The 22,972-nt window shown below is 49.7% G+C and overlaps 1 protein-coding gene across 7 annotated transcripts in view; it reads left to right on the top strand.

The window, feature by feature from the left end:
• Positions 1–22,972, top strand: part of PLA2G4D (phospholipase A2 group IVD) — a 30,779-nt gene that overhangs the window by 6,503 nt on the left and 1,304 nt on the right. Inside the window, exons 2-21 of one of the 7 annotated variants that reach the window (XM_027084000.1) lie at positions 3,927–4,087; positions 4,259–4,573; positions 7,680–7,752; positions 7,947–8,083; positions 8,659–8,790; positions 9,455–9,495; positions 9,877–9,919; positions 10,974–11,037; positions 11,372–11,508; positions 12,682–12,792; positions 12,916–12,953; positions 13,131–13,266; positions 13,579–13,715; positions 14,902–15,124; positions 20,145–20,262; positions 20,627–20,764; positions 20,981–21,088; positions 21,236–21,427; positions 21,700–21,866; positions 22,507–22,693. In XM_027084000.1, coding sequence (XP_026939801.1) covers positions 4,403–4,573; positions 7,680–7,752; positions 7,947–8,083; positions 8,659–8,790; positions 9,455–9,495; positions 9,877–9,919; positions 10,974–11,037; positions 11,372–11,508; positions 12,682–12,792; positions 12,916–12,953; positions 13,131–13,266; positions 13,579–13,715; positions 14,902–15,124; positions 20,145–20,262; positions 20,627–20,764; positions 20,981–21,088; positions 21,236–21,427; positions 21,700–21,866; positions 22,507–22,693 — 2,353 coding nt within the window. In that variant the 5' untranslated portion in view covers positions 3,927–4,087; positions 4,259–4,402. Of the gene's footprint in view, positions 1–3,926; positions 4,574–6,863; positions 6,969–7,679; positions 7,753–7,946; positions 8,084–8,658; positions 8,791–9,454; positions 9,496–9,876; positions 9,920–10,973; positions 11,038–11,371; positions 11,509–12,681; positions 12,793–12,915; positions 12,954–13,130; positions 13,267–13,578; positions 13,716–14,901; positions 15,125–20,144; positions 20,263–20,626; positions 20,765–20,980; positions 21,089–21,235; positions 21,428–21,699; positions 21,867–22,506; positions 22,694–22,972 lie in introns of those variants that run through there. The other 6 variants (XM_027084001.1, XM_027083999.1, XM_027084002.1 and 3 more) reach the window with 6 other exon arrangements.

Here is a 22,972-nt window from a genome sequence, read left to right as displayed (position 1 = left end):
CTGTGAATTTAATTTGCATTTCCCTGAATGCTAGTGAAGTTGCACGTATTTTTTGTGTGTTTCTTGGCTATTCCCATTTGCTCTTCTGTGATGTGCCTGTTTATATACTCTGCCCATTTTCTCTATTCATTTCTTTTTTTGTTTCTGACTGATGTGTTAATGTATAAAGATATTTTTTGATTCCAATACTTTTTTGACTAAATGTATTGCAAATATCTTCCCTCAGTCTGTAGCTTATTTTTTCAACTTTGGAAGGTGTCGTTCATTAAAAAGAAGTTTTGTATTTTAATTACATTTTAATGTAATTGAGTATATGATTGTTTTCCTTTATGGTCTGTGGTTTTTGTTTCTTGCTTAAGAAATCCCTTTTTATTCTGATGTTGTAAATAGCAAACCCTTTACTTTTAAATATAAGACCTAAATTATGTTTTTGCCAGCACCATTTAATGAATAGTTCTGTCCCCTCTGATCTACACTGCCAATTTTCTCATCTAACGATTTTCCAAATATGTGTGGATCTGTTTCTTGGCTCCATAATCTGTTGTATTTGTCCAGTTGTCTACTCCTGCACCAAGACTCAGCTATAATTAATTTATAGTAAAGCAAATCCCCTTCCTGTTCTTTAGAATTGTCTTGGCTATTATTGATTTTTGACCTTCTCTCTATATATTTTAGATTCAGCTTGTCAAATTTCAGTGAAAACACTTCTGGGATTTCATCTGGAATGTCATTAAATGTCTAGGTTATTTTTGGAAAGAATTGACATCTTTAGATATGGAGTCTTTCTATCTAGGAACGTCTTTCCTGTTTTGGGGTTTTTTTTTGTTTTTCTTGGTGCCTTTCAAATGCACTTTTAAAATTGTGTCTATTCCTTGAATTCTTGGTAAGACTTGTCATCAAACAATCTGGGTCTTGAGTTTTATGTTTGTTGTTGTTAGATTTTTAATTATTAATTCATTTTTTGAAAAATCCCAGATGACAAGAATGAAGCACAAGGTACTGGGTTAGAGCTAGAGACTCTATGAGTATGAACTTATGTTTAACTTAATATAGATACTGATAGATACATGTAGAAATAATTATGGATATGTGTACATACATGGATTAATATATATTAATATATAATATATATTATACACACACAGGTTTATATATACACATGTAATTTTTTTTTTTTTTTTTTGGTACGCGGACCTCTCACCGTTGTGGCCTCTCCCGTTGCGGAGCACAGGCTCCGGGCGCACAGGCTCAGCGGCCATGGCTCACGGGTCCAGCCGCTCCGCAACATGTGGGATCCTCCCGGACCAGGGCACGAACCCGTGTCCCCTGCATCAGCAGGCGGACTCTCAACCACTGTGCCATCAGGGAAGCCTCTGTAATATTTTTAATATATATTACATATACATATAAATTTGAGCAACAAAATAACTAACATAGTATTTATAACCCAAAGCATAAATAAATATCCATAGGTTCACACAGGTGTAAATAAATGATTGAATTAAATAAGTCAGGGAGGGAGAGAGGCAAATCAATCTTCAATGCAGAAGAATTCCAAATGATTTATATAGATACTCCCCTCTAAAGGAGATGGAATATAACTCCCACTTCTTAAGTGTGGGCTAGGCTTAGTGACTTAGTTCCAAAAAGGACAGTATGAAAAGTGGGAATAAAGTAAATTACAATAGAGAAGATAGACAAACATTATCTCAGCAAGATGATCAAGGTCAACAGCAACAGTGATGAGGCACCTTGATAGTATTAACCCTTCGTGTGATGGGAGGAAAATTTTGTAAAATCATCTTCTTCAGATCAAATAGAAAGAAATCTTCCCCCAGCCTGGATGAACGAAATTCGGTTTTTAAAATTATTGATAGTTAGTAATAGTTAATTATTTGTAGTCTCCTTCTGCTTCACAGCTCTTCATTGACGATGCCATGTAAAACTTTAGGATTGTTAGCAAATTTGAGAAAAGCTCTGATTTAGTTACTATGGCTATGTAACAGACCACCCCAAACTCAATGACATAACACAGTAACCCCTTTATTAGGCTCCTAGTTTCCGTGGGTCAAAAATTCAGAAAGGGCACAGGCTGGGGGTGACTCAGTAGCTGGGCTGGAATCACCTGAAGGCTTATGCATCCCCATGCCCTGGACTGGGAGGACTTGGGGATGAGGACTCTTGACCTCTCCACATGTCCTGGCTTCCTCACAGCACGGAGCCTCAGGGACTGGGACATCTGTCATGGTGGCTCTCAGTGGGAGTTTTCCAGCCGTCAAGGAGAAGCTACATCGCCTTTTGTTACCTAACCTCAGAGTCAAGCAGCGTCAAGTTCCTCACATCCTATTAGTTAGCAGCTCCAGCCCAAAAGGTCCAAGAGAAAGGGAATCTGTGTCCACCTCTTGATGAGGGAGGGGTAAGAGCATGAGGACAGGAGACATTGTTGCAATCATCTTTAGAAAAATAAAATCTGTTACAACCTCTAACCAGTTTCCCTCCTCTCTGAGCTATCTAGATGTGCTAGCTGCTTGTAGTACAGGAATATGATAACTTCTATTTCTTGAAATTCCCATCAAATAAAGGAAAAAAAGCATTTAAGCCATGATTGAAAACATCTCTTTCAGGAGACTTATGTTTTGATCATATTTCAACAAGATTGTATTTTCCACTTAGGATTTCATGTGTCTGTTTGGACGAATTTTCCACAGGCTAGTTTTGGTCTGTATGTTTCAGACCTTGTTTATCTTCCTCTACCTTATTCTTCTTGTATTGCAGCGCAGCCTCTGCCTACACCTCTGTGTCACAATGTCAGATGAGTTGGCACAGTGCATGGTAGGAGTATTTTGGAAACTATTTCTAAACCAGAATGGCTGGCAGTAACTTCACTATACATGAAACCAACTGAAAACCACATAACTATGTCCCACTGAGCCGAAATTAATGTACGTGTCTCTAACCCAACTTCTCCTTGGATCCTAAAAGTACCACAGTTGCATCAACGCTAACAGATGAGGTAAAAATGGGAAGACAGCGGTCTTCACCATTTGTAGTTAAAGTAGCTTACTTTTGCAGACTTTACTAACACATATGAGTTAAGAATCTCTGACTCAGGGTTTCATGGGCTTCTTCAGGTGCAGCGTTTACCACACCATCACTGCACAGATGGGGAAACTGAGCCAGCTGAGCCCAGGGACCACAGGCACAGGCTAGGATCTAGACACCTTCCTCCCAGCTGGGAGCCAGAACTAGGGTCTTCTTCCCAGAGTCAGGATGGGTGAGGCTTTGTCACATAAGTTCCCTGATTAGAAGAGGAATTGTGACTTTAGCCCTGGATAGCATGCATGTGTGTGTGTGTGTGTGTGTGTGAGAGAGAGAGAGATATTGAGGGAGGAGGCCACCAATGACCAGGGCGTTCCTGCTGGATGGGCTCCAGGCTGGGCTGAGCCCACTCTGGGGTGGAGGTAGAGTTTTCAGTCTAGAGAGCGTAATCCTGGGCTCTGCTACTCACCAGCCAGTGACTTTGTGCATTGCTTCATCTGTGACCCACTTTGGAATAAGTTGTTCTTTGCAGTGTTCTACATTTTTTAAAGTATTGATATTTCTCATTCAAATGATTTTTCATAGACCATTACTAATGTTCTTTTCTGGCTGATTCTGTAATAATACATTTTAGATCCATTTGTAATAGGTTAACATTAATTCAGTTTCACTTGCCTCAAAAAACAAATCATTATTGTTCAATTATATAACGAATTGACAGTAAAAGGACTGAGTTCATGGCATTTCAGGAGAACATTTCATGTTGTGCATACTGAATAGTTTAAACAGGTGGCTTCACAGAGCTTTTTTCTGTAATATTCATATTCTAAGAGTTTCCTGATTGGTCTCTTACCTTTACTACAAAGTTTGTCACTCTATTTTAACAGAAATCCTCTAAATTCCTAGGACCAGCCACACAGAAGGAGTGAGAGGCCTAGAGCCAGAGTCCAGAGCCCCCTGCAGCTAGGTCTCCAGAGTCCGCTTGGAGCCCGCCCCTGGGGCTGCCCTATTATTACTCCCAGGCTCCTGGCTGCTCATCTGCTCTCAGGTGCTCAGCCCTCCTCCCCCAGAGGCTGGCCTGGCTCAGGCTGGGGCTGGGCTGCAGGGGTTTCCTAGCTCTGACCCCACCCTGCCCTCTGCCCTCAGCCTCAGGGAAACCAGCTTCCTGCCGCTGCTCCCGGGACTTGACTTCCCCCTCTCTTGTATCCTGACATCCCAGGTCTGGAAGTGATGCTCCACCTGCAGGTCCTGGAGCCTTGCCAGAAGTTTCTGGAAAAGCTAGTTGATTCAGCCTCCAGGGGATAGAGGAGAAGGTACTGGGCTGAGGGAGTGACCTGGAGGTGGGGCTCCGGCTGTTTATAGGATGGTGGCTCCTCAGAGGCTGGCAGGTCCACCGTCAGTCCCATTCCATCGGAGTAGTCTCTGCCAGCCAGCCAGGGAGCTGTCATCTTGGAGGCAGCTGGGCCTGGAGTGGAGCCAAAGGTTTGGCATGGAGAGAATGACACCTAGGGGACCACCTGGCCATCCTCACCAGGTAATAATGTCCCTGAGCCTGTTGGCATCACTCAGGGCAGGGCCTGGAGCTAGGGTGCATTCTAACAAGCTTGACATAGCTGAAACCAAGGTGATTCTGGTCTCTGGGGAGGAGCTGGGTCCCAGACCTGGAGTCTCTGCCTAGGCAGAGGCTGGAGGTGGGAGGCAGATGGCGAGGGAATCTGTGCTTAGGGACGGGGAGTGGGTGGGATGGACAACTGGCATCCATAGAATCTGGGGCCCTGGAGACCAGGGTGAGGAGCATCATCTCAGCCTGACTCAGAGGCTGTGGCCGCAGCTCCCACTTCCTGTCTCTCCAACCTCCCCGCGCTGTCCTACTGCGGGTCACTGGGTGCCAGCAGGGAGAAAAGGCAGCCTGATCCTTTTACTCCCCCAGCTGAAGACCTCATGGTTATAGATCCTCTGGTCCCCGCTCAGTCTCCCTTGGGCTCTATCCTCCGTGATGGGCAGAGACCTGCACTGAGCCACGGAGGATGGAGGAGGCCCTGGGGCTCCTGTGCAGGGGCAGAGAGGGTGGCTGGGACTCTCAGCAGAGAGGCACTTCCGGGATGCTACAGGAAGCTGGGTGCAGGCGCCCTGCTTGAGACCCCTCCAGGAGCCTCCAGGGTCAGTTATCCATGAAGGCAGTAGTACAGGTGGCAGGATGTTTCACCAGGGAAGGTGAAGCCCCAGAGCCCTCAGGAGAAAAGAATCCTACCAGTTAACACATTAGTTGGCTAAATAATCCTATTTGTCTAAAACAAATCTATGAAATTCTAATGTTTAGATATCCGTGGGGCAGGGGATGAGAGTTGCATGCGTTTACAAAAAAGCAAAGTCCTAAGAGTGTAGAACCACAAAGGGGTTGTGAGCTCTGGCCTTGAAGACCTGGGTTTCAATCCTAACTGTATCACTTAACTAACTCTGTGACCTAGCGCAAGTCAACCTTGCTGAGCCTCAATTCTCTCATCTGTAAAATGGGAGGAAATGAGAGAACTATCTCATGAGGGTGTCAGGAGGATAAATAGAGTTTGAATATGTAATATGCTTAGTATAGCACCTAGAAACATAACAAGCACTTAATAAATAGTAAGTAATAAGAGCAATTATCTAGAAACTGCTTACTTTTTGCTAAGCATTCTGCAGGCATTAACACATTTCAGCCTCAGAACGCTGTGTCAGGTTGATACTATTGTTTGTCCCACTACAATGAGGAAACAGAGGCACCAGGAAGTTTAGTGACTTGTCCAGGCTCACACAGCAAGTAAACAGAGGACCAGGGTTTAGATCCAGACAATCTGGCTGGGAACCTGCTCTTCTGCCCCAGCAATGGCCAGTCATCATAGTGATTGTCACAGCCCATCCTCCAGTGCTCTGTGTTAGTGACACTCTTAGAGGTGAGGAGAATGGGGTTCCATCTTAGGAAAAATACCCTCCAGGAAACGGTGGGCTTTCTGAAATTGAGAGGCTCTCAGTGACCAGAGGGGGAAATGGGCAGCAACACCCAATTTGGGTATGGTGGCTGGCTGGAAAGAGGGCAATTGGGGGCGATTCTTAATAGCCCCAAGTGGCTTTAGAGCAGCCCACAGGCTGTGGCCCTGAGGATCGGGGTGGGAGCTGGGGTACAGCTTGGCTGCCTCTGCCTCATCCTGGCTTGGAGCGGGCATTGAACCACAACTCCTCACAGGAACCCAGGTCCCAGCCAGCACCACCTCTGTGATGGGCGGTGATGGAATCTGGGTGTGGGGAGGAAACGGAGCCAGGTGCCTAAAATGACACTAAATCCCTGTCAACTACAACCTCTGGCTTAAGGCCTGTGGATGTCACTAGCATTGATCCCCAAGAAGGGAGAAATGAGCCTACCTTGCTGGGAGGGTCATGTGTGCTCTGCCAGAGAGCTGACAAGGATGACAAAGACACTTAGTAAGAAGCCACAAGACAGGGATGATGTGGGGACACAGGGTAGCAGGGTCGGGACAAGGGCACAAGCCTGATTGGCTTTGCTGTGACCCGTTGTCCTTTAAGTTTCTCTGTGGGGCATGGAGAGCCGGTGCCGTGGACACTGAGCCAGCCCCTGGCAGGTAGCACCTGTGCAGAGCAGAGACGTTTCCTGGTGGGAGCCTAGACTTTCAGATCACACGCACAGAAGTAGGACTGGTCGTGGGAGGGTGCAGAGCAGGAAAGAGCTTTGGTTTCATCGCAGCGCTGTCTCCCAACCATGCAAGGCTGAATGTCCACCATGCAAGCACGGTGCTGTCTCTGCCTCAGATCACAGGGCCTTATCATAAGAAACGTGTGCAGGGTGCCCAGAAAAATCTACTCAGCGGGGCCTCAGGAAGAACAGAAACCGAAGGGCCCCCTGGATCTCAGCAGTGGCAAGGACCTCAGAAGTAGGGGTTTGAGATACCCGCCCCCCGCCCCAGCCGGGCCCTGTCCCAGCAGGATTCAGCCACATCCCCCCTGCCCTCTGCTTTTCCTCCTGCCGCCTATTACTGCTTGTCTTCTTGGTCCCTCCGAGCTTCTGCCCACTCCGTTTCTTCTTCCACCTTATTGGGCTTGCCTGTGGGCTGATGTGGCCTTGCCAGCACCTTAATAACTTTCACCCCCTGCACACGGTAACAGCCTGATGCTCTCGGAGTTTCCCAATTCACACCCAAGAGACAGTTTGTACCTGAGGCCATCACGGAGCACTGGGATCCCCAGAGCTCAGGGTCCTGGAGTCACGTGCCCACTTCCTGTCCAGAGGCCAGGGGAATGCCTGGCAGCAGGGTCCCGTGCTTCACCAAAGGGCTGCCCTCCCTGTGAGCTCTGGGGGTGGCTGACCCCAAACTGACATGTCCAGTGTGGTGGCTGTTCCTTGGCCCTCTGTTTCCTGCTTTCTCTACTGTGCAATCCTGTCCCTGAAGGGAGGGTGCCCCACAAACTCTACCGCCATTCCCTGACTGCTGCGGCCCAGGACCATGGCCCTAGGGACAGTGATGGGCAAAGGCTGTTTGGCCCCAGAATGCCTGGCAGCGTCAGCGAGCAGCATCTCAGGAGAAGCCTCGGCACGAATTGGGGGGGCTCGTAACTGAGCAGGAGGGACTCTGTGGCCTATTTCTCTCCAGGGGGAGACCTCTGCCTGCTGGCAGCTCACCGTGAGGGTCCTGGAGGCACGGGGCCTGGGCTGGGCTGACCTCTGTGAGTAACTGTGTCCTGGGCCCCAGGAGTGTGGGGAGGACCAGGTCCTATGGGGAAGGCCCAGTGCCTTGGGGCTGGGCTGGGCTGGGCTGGGCTGCCCGCAGTGGCTGCAGGGGTCTTGGGAGGAACCTGGTGAGGCCCCTGGAGAGGGGTGTGAGGAATTCTGTCTCACACGGTTCTCTTGATGTTGGTAGTGAGCGAAGCAGACCCCTATGTGATCCTACAGCTGCCAACCGCACCTGGAACAAAGTTTAAGACCAAAACGGTCACCAACTCCAATCATCCTGTGTGGAACGAGACCTTCACTTTCCTGATCCAAAGTCAGGTCAAGGTGAAGGCCAGAGGACCCCTGGCCACCCCCCTGAGGACAGGCTGTGCCCCACACTGGGAAGGTTCCTGGGGTAGAGTACACCTTCCTCCGGAGCTCAGGCAGAGAAACTGGGGAAGGGGGTGTCCTTGTGCCCCAGCCTGGATGTGCTGTGTGTGAGAGAATGTGTGAACAGCACGCTACTGGTCCTCCCTAAACCCATCCATGGAGTGGAGGCAGCAAGAGCCCTCCTGCCTGGGTTGTTTGAGGTTAAATGCGATCACGCACAGAGCACTCCCAGTATAGCGCCTGGTACCTACCAGGCCTTAGGGAACCAGCCAAGCAGGGGTGGGGTTGGGCTGGGGAAACTTCAAAAGAGTTTTATTTTTTATAAAAACAAAAATGAGCAGGGGGGAATTAGGAACTTTGCTGGATTTCCTTTGACCACTTCTAGGTTTCACCAGTATTTTTATTTTGAAGTACGAAGTGCAGTGGCATAATAATCTTTTCCGGCCCTTGGCAGGAGGGCTGAGGATTCAACAGGTGTGAGCCACGCTATGTGTTAATAACGTGCTACGTTGCTGTTCTCGGGTCCTTAGAATGTTCTGGAGCTGAGCATCTATGACAAGGATGACTTCAAGACGGATGACGCCTGCTTCAAGGTTCTCTGTGATGTCTCTGAAGTCCTCCCTGGCAGGTTGCTCCGGAAGACCTTCTCCCTGCATCCCCAGGTGGGTGGAGGTTCCCGCCAGCCCCACCTCTCAGCTCCAGGCTGAGGAAGTGGCACAGTTTCTCCCGTCTGTTGGGATGCTGCTGGGTTTGAACTCCTTTGCAGGAAGACGGAAGGCCCACCCAGAGATATTTACATTTTCATAGGAAAGGAGGAGGTTAACTTGACTGTTACTGGCTGAATCACTTAAGGGAGGAATTCTAGTCATCTACGGGGAAGGAAGGTTTTGGGTGATGGCAAACCTCCTCATGTGCGACAAAACACAGCTCGTGGTGACCAACTCTTCGGGGGGTGTGGGCTCGTCACTCTTGCTTACTGCCTCTGACCCTCTCGTGGTGCCCAAGACCTGGAGAGAGGGCAGAGTTCTGGGGTTGGTCCCCCTCGAGAGGAAGATGAAATGGGCCCTGGGCATCTTCAAGCCTCCTTTGGCTTGTGGTCTACATCTTGCCCTACAGCCTTGCCAGGCAGGGATCTAGCTAGCTGTGGGTAACTGGGGCAGGTAGCCCATCTTTCCCCAAGACTTGATTTCCTCATCTGTAAAATGGGAAGAGTTGTAACACCGTGCCTCCCTTAGAGGCTGCTCGGGATGATGAGATACATAAGGGAGCTGTGTCAACTCTAAAGACATGTGTGCATGTCGACAGCTTGCTCAACTTTAATTTCAGGGACCGGAGGAGCTGGACGTGGAGTTCCTGATGGAGAAAACGTGAGTAATACCACACAGCTCAGGGGGTGTCTCAGGACCCAGGCTTTCCTTAGGAAAATGCCTTTAACCCAGATCTTCCCATTGGTCTGACCAGCCCAGATTTGCTGTTCCTCATCTCCTACCCCTGCCAGTTGGGTTGGGGGGACCCTCAGAGAAATGAGGAGAGGAAGGCTGGTGTTTTGTCTGCCATGGTGAAAGGTGAGGACCTTTCACTCTTCAGAAGCAACTCCCCACACCCTGGATCATACGCAGGACGTAGAGAACCCTCAGTGTCACCCAGGGAGGCCCCACCTGGGTGCAGCCTGGCTGGGAGGGGGCACATCAGTGCAGGAAGCCTTTGCCTTTGCAAGGCCAGACTCTGGATGGTTTGATTTTTTCCAGGTCAGGCTGCCCAGAAAACCTCATCACCAACAACGTGCTTGTGGTAACCACCTTCCGCAGGCCTGTGGGGTGGGGTGCGCTAAGGGAGGGGCCCCAGTGCAGACACTGGGGTAGGGGCGGGGCTGCCTGTCGGGTGGGCCGCAAGGGACAAGGCAAGGACAGGGCTTTGCAGTAAGACCCGTCCACTTCCCTGCTAGGTGGTCACCTGGGGCTGCAGTCTGGCCTCGGAGGGGCCTGGGGCTAAAGAGCTCGGAGAGAGAGGGGAGGCCGGAGAGAGAGGGGAGGCCCGACTGCTCTGCTGAGAGGAATTCTGGCCCAAGGCAGGAGGATTGAGGGAACATTGGGGGAATTTTAGGCATTTCCTGATGGTGTTCTGTTCTGTGTGATGACTTCATAGTTCTTAGCCCTGAAGGGGGCGAGGAAGTCTCTCGAAGGCCAGGCCAGCAGGCTCAGGTTACAGTGTGGTGTGCTTCCAGTCAGGGAGCTTTGAGATAGGATCAGGGGTCAATCAGCTTCTCCTCCGGACAATGGAGGGTCAGCTCTCCTAAAGCATAGCGAGCTCACGAAACTGCAGTGGACAGGAATGTGCGGTGAGCGAGGATTAGAAACTTTCTACTCACAGGAACACCCTCAGCGAGCAACACAGGCATGACCTGGGAGCTAAGCCAGGCCCTGCATGTAGTAAGGCAGCTGGCGTTCAAAACTGAAGCAGGCGTCCACCCTTGGGGTCCTGTGAGTGCTTGTTTGAGGGGCTAGTATTACTTTTTCAAATACGCCTTAAAATAGCCACCCCTATGCCAGCCGCCTGTTATTTGAGGTGATGGAGACCAGCGGCATGTTGATGACCTCAGCAGTTCTCAGGGAGAGGGTAGCGGCCAGAGCTGAGTGGGCTGCAGGCATCAGCTGGCACGCGTTACAGAGAGAATGCAGCAGGCTCACTTGGCACGTCGGTCAATGGGAGGACTGGTCCTACCCTGGACCCTACTTCTGGCTCTGCGCGTGGTGGATTTGGGACAGGGGGCTCAGGGGGTGAGGTTGAGGGGAGACCTCAGCTTCCCCTGCAGAGCCCCCTGCCTATGACGTGGTCTCTGCCCCAGGCCCGAGAACTGTCTTGCCTGGATGTTCACCTGGACAGCACGGGGAGCACAGCCGAGGCTGCAGGTGAGACCTGCTCAGCATGAAGTCTGGCCTCTGCCTGGAGTGTGGAGGGTTGCTGGGTGTGGCTGGGGAACCTGTCCAGCAGGAGGCTGCCCACACAGCGCAAAGGCAGCTGGTCTCCTCTGGGCAGGAGAGTCCCCCTGACCTGGGGGAAGGCCTGTCACTGGAGGTGGGAGTCCCATGGGGGTTGTGGGGAGAGCCCTCTCCAGAATGCTGTTTGCCATGGTCCAGCCACCTGGCCTCCCCATGGCCTGGGCAGTACTGCTGGTTTCCTGGATCCTAGCTGGGGTTCCGGGCTCTTGTTTCCCTTGTGCTAACCTGTCCACTCTCTCCCTAGATCAGGATGAGCTGGAGCTGGAGCTGGTGCTGAAGGGCTCATATGAGGACACACAGACATCTGCCCTGGGAACAGCCTCTGCCTTCCGCTTCCACTACATGGCAGCCCAAGAGGCAGAGCTGAGTGGGTGCCTGAGGGTAGGTTTTGGCTCTGGAGCTCCCTTGCCGACCCCAGCCTCGGGCCAGCTCCACCTGCTGCAGGCTTCTCTCTGGCCGTCCACCTGCCAAGGTCAGGGCCCTGTGACCTTGTCAGCCTCCCCCAGTTAGGCACCATGCCCTTGGCAGACAGGGAGGATCACCAGGGGCCTCGCGTGGGCATGGGGGGCTGCTGTGCCATGTCAGTCTTTGTTTGAAGTCTTCAATGTCTCCTCCGATAAGGCTCCTAGAATAAAATCCCATGTCTGCGTCCGTAGGCCCTGCATAACCTGGCCCCTGCGCACCTCTGTTGCCTCATTTTCTTCCATGCTCCCCCTCATTCACGATGCTCCAGCCATATTTGTCTCTTCTTGCTTTTCCAACATACCAAGTGCTTTCCCTGTCCTCCTGCGGCTCCTTCCGAGGCTGCCTGCTCCTCTTTCTCCTCCTCCTTTAGACCTCAGCTCAGATGGCATCTCTTCAGAGGCCCTCCTTGACCGCCCCCCACATCTTAAACAGATTCTACATACCCCACCTTTGGTTACTCTATCACATCACCCTGCTTATTTCCTTTTACAATACTTACTAACGTCAGTTCGTTACCTGTTTCTTTATAAGTTCATGCACATGACTCAGAATAATAAATAAACACATATCAGCTATTAATACACTAAATAAATATAAGCTATGCTTATTTTTTTATTTTTATTTATTTTATTTTTTTTTTTGCGGTACGCGGGCCTCTCACTGTGGTGGCCTCTCCCGGTGCGGAGCACAGGCTCCGGACACGCAGGCTCAGTGGCCATGGCTCACGGGCCCAGCCGCTCCGTGGCATGTGGGATCTTCCCAGACCGGGGCACGAACCTGTGTCCCCTGCATCGGCAGGCGGACTCTCAACCACTGCGCCACCAGGGAAGCCCCCTATGCTTATTATTTTTTATTGAAGTTTAGTTGATTTATAATATTATGTTAGTTTCAGGTGTATAGCAAAGTGATTCAGTTAGCTATTATTATTTTTGTAATGATTAGTAATTGTAATTTTTTAATTACAATAATTGTAAATACTGTAATTATTTTTGTATTATCAGGGAGGGCCTGTGTCTGTCCAGATCGCTGTCTAGATACTCAGTAAGGATTTGTTGAGTGGGTGAATGAATGAATGACTTTTCTTTCCAGACCTCTAAAAGCAACGGCTGGAACTCAGGCAACTCAGATGCGTACCTCACTGTACCCCTAAGGTCCTTGGCCATGGGGGAGGAGGTGACAGTTGACGTTCCTGCTACAAATGTAAGTGGCCTCAGCTGGCTGGGAAGTGCCAGTGAGAATAAAGACCCCAAGGCCCCCAGGGGATACCCACACTCCCTTCAGGGTCTAGGACATTCTGAGTGGGATCTCTTGTTTTGATTTCAGGCCCCAGGAGTGAAGCTGCAGCTCAAGGCTGAGAGCTGGTAAGGGACATTCATATCTGCGGGAGACAGGGGTAGTCACGGGGCTAGGGAGTGTGTGGAAAGTGTGGTCCTGGGGGTTGGGAGCAAGGAGTTTATCTGGCAGCTATTGTGGGCTCGACCAGCCAGTAGCTGAGCTATGCAGGTGCCCCCTGATCCTTGGATCCTCCACTGCCCCAGCCCGAAGGAGCTGGCTGTACATTTGGGCTTCGATTTGTGTGCGGAGGAGAAAGCCTTCCTGAGCAGGAGGAAGCAGGTGGTGGCCAAGGCCCTGAAGCAGGCCCTGCAGCTGGACAGAGACCTACAGGAAGATGAGGTTTGTGGGGGAAGGGGGATATGGGTACAGATACCTTGCACTCGCCTTAAGGGAGTGCCTGATTGCTATGCCCTCTCCAGATACTCCAGTCAGCAGAGACTGAGGAGTGGGCATATGTGGGGAGATGTGGGGCATGGGGAAGCTCTCTTTGGGGATCTATCCAAGGCTGAGAGCTGTCATTTGCTGGGGAGGAGCCGGGCGCTAGCTCCAACCCTGACTCCTTCAGGCTCTGACCTCGTGGTCCCTTGCCTGGAGGCAGGAGGCAGCTCCATCCCTGTCCTTGTTAAGCCAACCTGTGTCTGTGCAACCCAGGTCCCCGTCGTGGGCATCATGGCCACAGGAGGAGGTGCCCGGGCCATGACCTCTCTCTATGGCCACCTGTTGGCCCTGCAGAAGCTGGACCTTCTGGACTGTGTGACCTACTTCAGTGGCATCTCAGGCTCTACATGGTGAGGGCCCTTGGGACTTGGAAGAACAGAGATGATCAGGCCCCAAGGGGAAATGGAGTGGATGTCAGAGGGGCCCTCTAAGTGGGTGTGAGCAGTATGTTCTGATGGGTGCCAAGTGACTTTCTCAAAAGCGGGGAAACGGACATTCAGAGGTCCTGCCATGAGCAAGGCATTGCAGGACATCCATTCCATGCTACTGATCCAGAAGGAGCTGGGTTTGAGTTTCTGCAGCACTACTTACTGGCTAGGTGACTTTGGGCAACTTATTTCCCCTGCTTCTCAGTCGACTCATCTCCAAAGTGGGGGAAATAATACTACATACTCCATAGGACTGGAGTGGGACAGCCCAAGTAAAGCACTTAACATGTCTGACACTTACCAGGAGCTCCAAATTGGTAGCTTTTTTTCCTTTAATTGTCATTGCCTCATTTAATCCTCACAACACTCTCTGGGGTCGTTTCTCTTATTGTATAGTATAGATGAGGAAACTGAGGTCAAGAGATGCTATTTTACCTAAAGACAACATTGCCACACTATGCTCCACTCTGCCTATGACAAAGTGGAAATTTTCACTATTAGAGATTCATTCCTTTGCGTCTTATCGAAATGTGACTTTAAGGAGTAAAAGAGGAGTAAACTCAGAGTTTAGGTGACAGCTGTTGACAAGCAGAGTCTTAAAGGGCTTCAGGACGGATCTATAAAGATGGGAGTAGGAGTCTACAGCTGTGCTGTACAATACAGTAGCCACTAGTCACGTGTGGTTATTGACCACTTGAAATGTGGCTAGTCCAAACTGAGATGTGTTAAATATAAAATGCACAGTGAATTCTGAAAGAACAGTTTGAAAAGAATATTTATATTAATTTTCATATCGATTACACACTGAAATGATAATTTTAGATACTGAATTAAATGAAATATACTGTTAAAATTAATTTTTCAGATCATTTTTTACTTTTTGAAAATGTGGTTACTACGAAAATTTAAATTACATATGTGGCTCACATTCTATTTATATTGGACAGTACAGATCAAGAAGGAGAGAATGCCCTGAGGCAGTTTCCAGATAGGTGGGGCTTTGGCAGCCAGAGCCACGTGTTGGGAGAAGCCGGAGGGTGGAAGTTGGAGTTGCAGCGACCCATGCTGGGCCTTGACCTCAGACTGTAATGTCCCTTTGTTCTCTCAGGACGATGGCCCATCTGTATGGGGACCCTGAGTGGTCGCAGAGGGACCTGAAGGGACCCATCGGACACGCCCGGGAGCACCTGGCCAAGAGCAAGCTGGAGGCCTTCTCTCCTGAGCGCCTGGCGAGCTACTATCGGGAGCTGGAACAACGGGCTGAGCAGGGCCACCCCACGACCTTTGTGGACCTGTGGGGTCTGGTGCTGGAGTTTGCGCTGCACGGACAGGTAGGGCCCCTGCGCATGCGAGGCAGAGCCTATGTGCAAGGGTGAGGGCTGGGACAGCCTTGTGACTAGCTGACGTGTGCACGCACATTTCCTGCTGGGTAAGAGGCCAGTGGTTAAGGGATGTGGGAACTGCTGTACTTCCTTGTCTGCCAACTTTGGGATGCCGACATTTTGAATCAGGTTATTCTTCAATTGATTGCCATGAAACAGAAATTTCTGGGTCTCCCAAGAGCTAAGGACCAATGTCAAAGTCAGTTAAGCATCGTGTTTAAGAGTCAGCGAGGTTTTTGGAATAGCTTTCATTTTATTTTATTTATACTGTAATATGAAATGTATTTTTCTTCATCTTCATGGTGGTGTTAAAAGCACAGACTCGGGCTTCCCTGGTGGCGCAGTGGTTGAGAATCCACCTGCCGATGCAGGGGACACGGGTTCGTGCCCCAGTCCGGGAAGATCCCACATGCCGTGGAGCGGCTGGGCCCGTGAGCCATGGTCGCTGAGCCTGCGCGTCTGGAGCCTGTTGCTCCGCAACGGGAGAGGCCACAACAGAGAGAGGCCCGCCTACGGCAAAAAAAAAAAAAAAAAAAAAAAAAAAAAAAAAAGCACAGACTCTGGAGCCAGATTTCCTAGATTCTAATCCCAGTGTCTCTTACCAGCTATGTGTCCTTAGGCAAACTACTTAACCTCTCTGTGCCTCAGTTTTTTTCATCTGTACAATGAGGATGAGAAGAGTACTTAACACATAGGGTTGCTGTGAGCACTCAGTGGCGCCTTGGCATAGAGTAAGCATTAAGTGTTAGCTATTCTGTTTCTTTACTATTATCCTAACACCATTAATACAAAACTGAGCAAATAAATTTTTTATGCGTTGCTTCTTTGAGGAAAGCTTAGTAAGTTAATTGCTGAATCTTACATTAACTGATGTAATTATTAAAATCAGGAATTTTTTTCACATTGTTGTTTTACCACATATAGTTATCTGAACAAAGTTTCTTTTAAAGCATTTGAAACAGCTAAAACACAGAAAGTATTTTTAACATGTATAACAAAAAAGTAAACTATCAAATATATTAGCAGAGGAAAGATTCTTACCTTTCTTATCTTTGGATATCAGGTGTTTGACCAAGAATGATTAGCGTGTAAACTAATGCCAAAAGTGAATTTGTTTTAACTTTTTTCTTTAAATTTTATTCTTGTTGGCAAGCACAGTGCTACTTGGAAATTACCAACCATTCTTGTTTTTTAGTTATTAGTTTAAAAATATTTATTATAAAATATTAATATAAAAAATTTATCACAATGATCTTCAGACTTAAGAAAATGCATAAAGCATGAAGAATAATATAAGGAATATGCATGATCTCACTAATCAGCCTAAGAAGTGAAATATTACAGATAGAGCCAAAGCCCCCCCTGGGGGCCCCCCTTTCAGTCCCATTTCCCTCCCACCCCCAGAGGTAACCACCACCCTGAATTTAGTTTTATCATCACATACATATCTGCAATCTGTACACTTTATAATATTATATAATATATAACATATTTTATAAACCTTTATTATATACTTTATTAGATATATGTTTATTACGCATACTTTTATTAAAAATATATATCCTTAAGAAAAATGTAATATTATTTGTACAATGGTTTTGTAGAAGTCTCCCTGTGCCCTTGTGTTAGAGATTCTCTAATCCTTGAAGAGAGATGATAGCCAGTAGTGGAATTGTTAGGCCATTGGGTAGTGTATCTTCAACTTTTCTAGCTATTGACAAGTTGTTCTCCAAAAAGTTGTATTAATTCACACTCCCACCACCAGTGTATCACAGTTTCTTTTTCTCTACATGCTCTTCACACTTTTAAATGTTTTTTCATTTTATGGGTGTGAAAGGAAATTTTATTGTAGTTTTCCATTTCCTTGGTTTTTAGTGAGAGTGAGCATATTTTCAAGTATATTTGTCATTGGGACATCCTCTTTTTTTTAATGCTAACTTCTTTAAAACAATTATTTATTTTATTTATTTATTTTTGGCTGTGTTGGGTCTTCGTTGCTGTGGGCGGGCTTTCTCTAGTTGCAGCGAGCAGGGGCTGCTCTTCGTTGAGGTGTGCAGGCTTCTCACTGCAGTGGCTTCCCTTGTTTCGGAGCACGGGCTCTAGGTGCGTGGGCTTTAGTAGTTGTGGCACACGGGCTCAGTAGCTGTGGCTCGCAGGCTCTAGAGCACAGGCTCAGTAGTTGTGGTGCACGGGCTTAGTTGCTCCGCGGCATGTGGGATCTTCCCGGACCAGGGCTCAAACCTGTGTCCCCTGCATTGGCAGGCAGATTCTTAGCCAATAGGGAGTCCCTCTATTCCATTCTAATGGGGCTCATTCTCTATCCCTGTGCCAATCCTGCCCTGGCTTAGTTACTACCTTTGTGATAAATCTCAGTTTCTGATAGGGCAAATTTACCCCCATCTGCCACCTTGGTTCTCAGAATTATCTTGGCCACTTTTGGCCCTTTGCCCTCCTATATACATAATAGAATCAGTTAGTCAAGTTTCATGATAAATATTGTTGGGATCTTTGTCGAAATGGCATGGAATTTATAAAGCCAACATAATTACTTGAAACGTTTTTATTTTATTAATATATCCCATGTATTCTTTGGATCTACTGTTTAAGTTCATGTTTGGTTTTGAGGGTGCTGTGTTTTATTAACTGACGTTTCTGCCTGGTGGCAACAATTAATTACTATAGAGTGGGGAAAGCTTGTTTTAACAGTTCATTTTATGAAGTGCTAGAAAATGCAATTTGATCCTAGGCTGTAAAGAAGACATATTTAATTACATTTGATCCTCCAGTAATGACTTAATACGTGGTTTTATGTACACAGTTTGTAGTCATTTTAAAAAAGACAAACTTATTGTTCACAAGAATAAAAATCCTTGCGATATTACTGAACATCAACGCATTCTTTGAAATGAGTACCCATGCAGTTTAAAAAATTTTGTCACAATGTGAAAGCTTTGCAAATATTGTTTCTTTTTTTTTCTTAGTCATCATGCTTTCTCTCTTAAAGCTCACATTTTAAAAATAATTCTTTATCGAGAAAAATTTAGTGTTGATTTCAAATTTGCCTTTAGATAAAATAAGTATTTATTATCTCTATACTATACTGAGCTACAGTACCAAAAGTCATTTTAAGTGGTCAGAAAATATAACTCCATATATAACAAATCACAATTTCGTTAATACTAAGTATTATTAGAGAAATATTATACCCTGAAACTTAGAACAACTTACTTAGTCTATATACTTTTATAATATTACTTCAGTTTTTATAAAAACCCACTTACAAAATACACCTGTTGTAATCAGTGCTTCTCAAATTATCTCTTTGAAACTTTGTTTTTACTCTCTTGCTGGCAAACACTGAAAGGCTTAGAAGCTGCTCACCATTCTTCAAGGAGAAACTTACAGTTTTTCTCCTATCTTTTCCTGAGTTAAAAAGGTCTTACATATTTTTCTTCAACTCTAGACAAAAGGTTTTATATACAGTTTAGTGCCACCCTGTGCAAGACCCAGATCACACTGACACACCACCAACTGCACCCAGCTCCCACACTCCAGGTGGGACCCTTGAGTCATCAGAGTGGTGTTCTGCAGGGTTGGGGACCCTCATTTGGAAACTGGGTAGGGGGGCAAACAGGATTCCTAAATAAAAGACTTTGAGAAAGGAAATCACAGGTATTCATCAAGCCCCCTCCCTCCTCAGCACACAGACATACTCACACCCACAGGACTAACTTGTAAATATGACAAATGCTCAGTGCCAGGCCGCTTGAGCCATATTTGGAGAATTTCCTGTGGATTCCCCATAACTCAAGTCATATTGGGTACCACTGAAGAACTGGAGGAAAAGGTGACTGTGACCTGAGTGCTCTCACTGTGTGACAGGGGCTGCCAGGGGAAGGGAGGCACACCAGGTGTGCTGAGGCTTTGTCATGGGTGTGGGAGCCGGACTCCCTGTTGGATGGGCTAGGCTAGAGTCCCGGGATGCACATCCGGCTGATCATCAGAATCACCTGGGGAGGTTTTAAAAAGACAAATTCCTAAGTGACTTCTGATGATTCTCAGAAGAGACCCAGTCATCTGTATATTTAACTCTAAGTAAATCTGATGATAAAGGTTGATATGGCAGGGTGGGAACCTCCTAGGTCTAGCTGCTGAGTGGGGTGCCTTCCAGCTCAGAGAGCCTAAGAGAGAGGTGGTGCGTTCATGGTACACATACTGCTCCATGAGTAACAACCCAGGGCCTGTGGCAGCAGGATCCTTCCCCAGGTGGGGTTCCAGGCAGTCACCACCCTTAACCTTGCTGAGGCTTGAGATGAACTCTATTTTCATTTCTGGTCCGGGATAGAAGGAGACCTTTCTGTTCCCCTAGAATTCAGTGAGGCTTTGTGGAGGCTTCCCCAAAAGGCAAGCCAGAGTCCTTGCCAGAGCTTGGAGTTTTATTGGAGGGAAAATTAGAAACAAAAGGCAAGGATAAATAGTGGGGTACAACTTTGTACTGTGCAAAGCAGGAAAGGTGGAGATGAGGATGTCAGGAGAGTGTTTGGCAGGGGCTGAAACTTGAACTGGTCCAGAAGAACCTAGAAGGGGCAGCCCATCCCCTGGCAAAGCTTACAATGTACACTGAAGGGGGATTTCTGAGTCCTTTCTGGAAAGCAGCGTCTGTGTGTGTGTGTGTGTGTGTGTGTGTGTGTGTGTGTGTGTGTGTGCGCGCGTGCGCGTGCCTTTGTGCCTGTGCATCAGGGTCCATGTACCCTCCATGCTTCAACCCATAAAGATGGGCCACTGGAACCACAGGATGCAGGGGTGGGTGTCACTGTTGACACTGTGGTCCTTGTGAACAGTGCTGTCTGCAGATACGCAGTGCACAGCCCTACATGGAGACCCCGACGCTCCTCACCCCCAGCCTGTGCTCCCACCCTGCCTCCAGGGTGCTCCCAACCTTACTTTGGCCCTCACGCCCCCACCCCAGGTGATGGATCAGAAGCTGTCAGGACAGAGAGCTGCGCTGGAGCGGGGCCAGAACCCTCTGCCCCTCTACCTGAGCCTCAATGTCAAAGAGAACAATCTGCAGACCCCGGACTTCAAGGGTACAGTCCTCAGTCCTGTCCACTCCACCCTCCAACACACACACGTGCATGCACACCTCCTTTGCACCCTGAGGGCCCCCAGAGAATTCACACAGGAAACTCCTGCACAGATGGCCAGCCTTCTGGAAGGATGGTGGTTCTGATTGCCTGATGAGGCAGCCAGCAGAGCTCGCCGTCCTGGGGCAGGGCTGTGGTGGTGAGGATGTAGACAAGGGGCTGGGTGGGGGAGAGGTCAGCTCAACAGTCAGCCGGGCGGGGAGGAGGCGGAGGCCTGCTGGGGAGCAGTGTCTTTGGCCCTTGTCAGAGCTGGGGCTCCCCAAACCCACTGTCCTTTCATTCCTGCCTTTCCCTCCTGGCCCCTCAGAGTGGGTCGAGTTCTCCCCCTATGAGGTCGGGTTCCTGAAGTACGGCGCCTTCATCCCCTCTGAGCTCTTCGGCTCGGACTTCTTCATGGGGCGGCTGATGAGGAGGATCCCTGAGTCCCGCATCTGCTTCCTGGAAGGTGAGTGGTCATCACTCTGAATGCCCTGTACCCAGGTCTGGGCAGAGCACCCGGGGAGGGCAGATATTGAGCTGGGGGGAAGGGCCATTGCAGAGGCAGCCTGCTCCCCCTCCTATTCTCCATCTGCACTCAAGGGTGGGGACCACTGCCTTCCAAGTGATGGGGGGCAGGGCACTGAGGCCTAAGGCTGACCTCTCTTGGGAATTTGGCCTTCAGGTATCTGGAGCAACATTTTCTCCCTGAACTTGCTGGATGCCTGGTATAACCTCACCAGCTCCAGTGATGCCTGGAAGCAGCACATCAAGGACGAGATCAGGAGCCTGGGTAGGAGAGGGAGGCACTGAGGGGAGCCTGTGGTGAAGCCGCTTCCCCTTCAGATGCTACAGGGTCGGCGGGGGGGACTGTCGGGGGAGGGAGGGCCAGGCATTTCCAGACCCCTCAATGGACCAATGTCTGCTTCTCTGGGCTCAGAGGAATCTCCTCCCTCCTCGGGGACCTCTTCAGGGCTGGAGGCCTTGTGGCTCCAGCCTGGAACAGCGCTAGCCCAAATGTTGAAGGGCTTCCTGACGAGCAGACCACTCTACCAGCACAGCTCCAACTTCCTCCAGGGCCTCCAGCTGCACCAGGACTACCGTGCCCAGAAGGACTTCTCCACCTGGGCAGGTAAGGGCCACTGCCATGTGTCCCCAGGTAACAAGGTTGGGCTCCTGGGTGGAGATGGACCATGGCTGGGGCTGGCAGAGGCCTGGGGGGTCCCAGCATCCACTCCTGGGGTATGGCTTGGAGGAGGTCTTGGGAAGGGCTGGGCTGGCACGTGCATTCAGGGAGTGACACCAGGGGTTAGAAGGGGACGTGGAGGCGAGTGCAGTATAAGGGGTGGGTGGGTGATCTGTGTTGGACTTGCTGCCCCTGACTATTGCTACCTCTCCCATCAGACAGCCAGGTAGACTCCTCCGCCAGCCAGCTGACCCCGCAGGAGCCCCAGCTCTGCTTGGTGGATGCCGGCTACTTCCTCAACACCAGCTGTCCCTCCATGTTCCGGCCAGGCCGCAGGCTGGACCTCATACTATCCTTCGACTACTCTCTATCCTCGCCATTTGAGGTGCCGCTGGTCACCCCATGGGAACCCCAGACCCTTCGCCCACCCAGGCCATGCTCCAGGGACGAGCAGCAGGGCCACTGGCCCAGACCTTCTGGGTCCCCAGGGGGAGGGAGAGATGACAGGCTGTGACTCAAAGGCTCCTGCCAGGGTTGGGAAGGGCTGTGGAGGTGCTGGGGCCCTGGGCTCCCAAGAACAGTAGACAGGGAGGAAGCTCGCCATGCCCACCCCAAGAGGAACCGCTGGACAGAGCTAGGAGGAGAGCCTGGCCTGTCCACGTCCATCCTCCCAGGGGCCTCCCTGAGGACTCTGGGGAAGGGGGTGGGTAGGGCTGTGAGACAGAAGTGGGTCCCCTACTGAGGCCCTGGAGGCTCTGAGATTGAATATCCCAGAAACAGCAATCCCATATGGGGTGCAAGATCTGTGCCCCACCTAAAGATTTTAGTCAAACAATACTGCAGACCACCGGGATCCTTTGCTTCCCTCCGAGGCACTGTGTAGCTTGACTGGGCCACGAGCAGGACAGAATCAGGTTGTCTTGAGCAGTCAGTTTGGGCTGGAGCTGTCCTAGCATCTTCTAGAGTGCTGACCTGGGATGACTGGGAAGTAGCCATTGCTCTCTGAGCCCCCTCTGCCCCGCCAGGTGCTGCAGCAGACGGAGCTAGACTGCCGGGCCCGGGGGCTGCCGTTCCCCCGTGTGGAGCCCAGCCCTCAGGACCGACGCCAGCCCTGGGAGTGCCACCTCTTCTCAGACCCCACCTGCCCTGATGCCCCTGTCGTGCTTCACTTCCCGCTGGTAAACGCCTCCTTCAGGGACCACTCAGCCCCAGGTGAGGCAGCCCCCCTTCCTAACAGCCTGGAAGCCTGGCCCCTCAGAGGCACCGCTCTGGGCCCTCCCAGTGCCCCTGCAGCCAGCAGAGGCAGGAGTCTTAAGGCTAGTCCCACCCAGTCTGGGACATGGCAATACCCTGGCCTGTTGTGGATGCCCAGATCCCTGCAGAGGCCCTCCGTCTGCAAAGCCACTGGGCTGGTGTCCTCTTTGTCATGACCCCAGGCTCCTTTGGCCTCCCCCTCCCCATGCCCGTCACTACAACTGGGCTCTGCTCCCC

Source organism: Aethalodelphis obliquidens, unplaced genomic scaffold (assembly GCF_003676395.1).
Source record: "Aethalodelphis obliquidens isolate GAN/ISIS:26980383/991018 unplaced genomic scaffold, ASM367639v1 scaffold51, whole genome shotgun sequence".
Lineage (NCBI taxonomy): Eukaryota > Metazoa > Chordata > Mammalia > Artiodactyla > Delphinidae > Aethalodelphis > Aethalodelphis obliquidens.
Note: the sequence above shows the minus strand (reverse complement) of the source record. Positions and strands in the feature narration are given on the sequence as shown.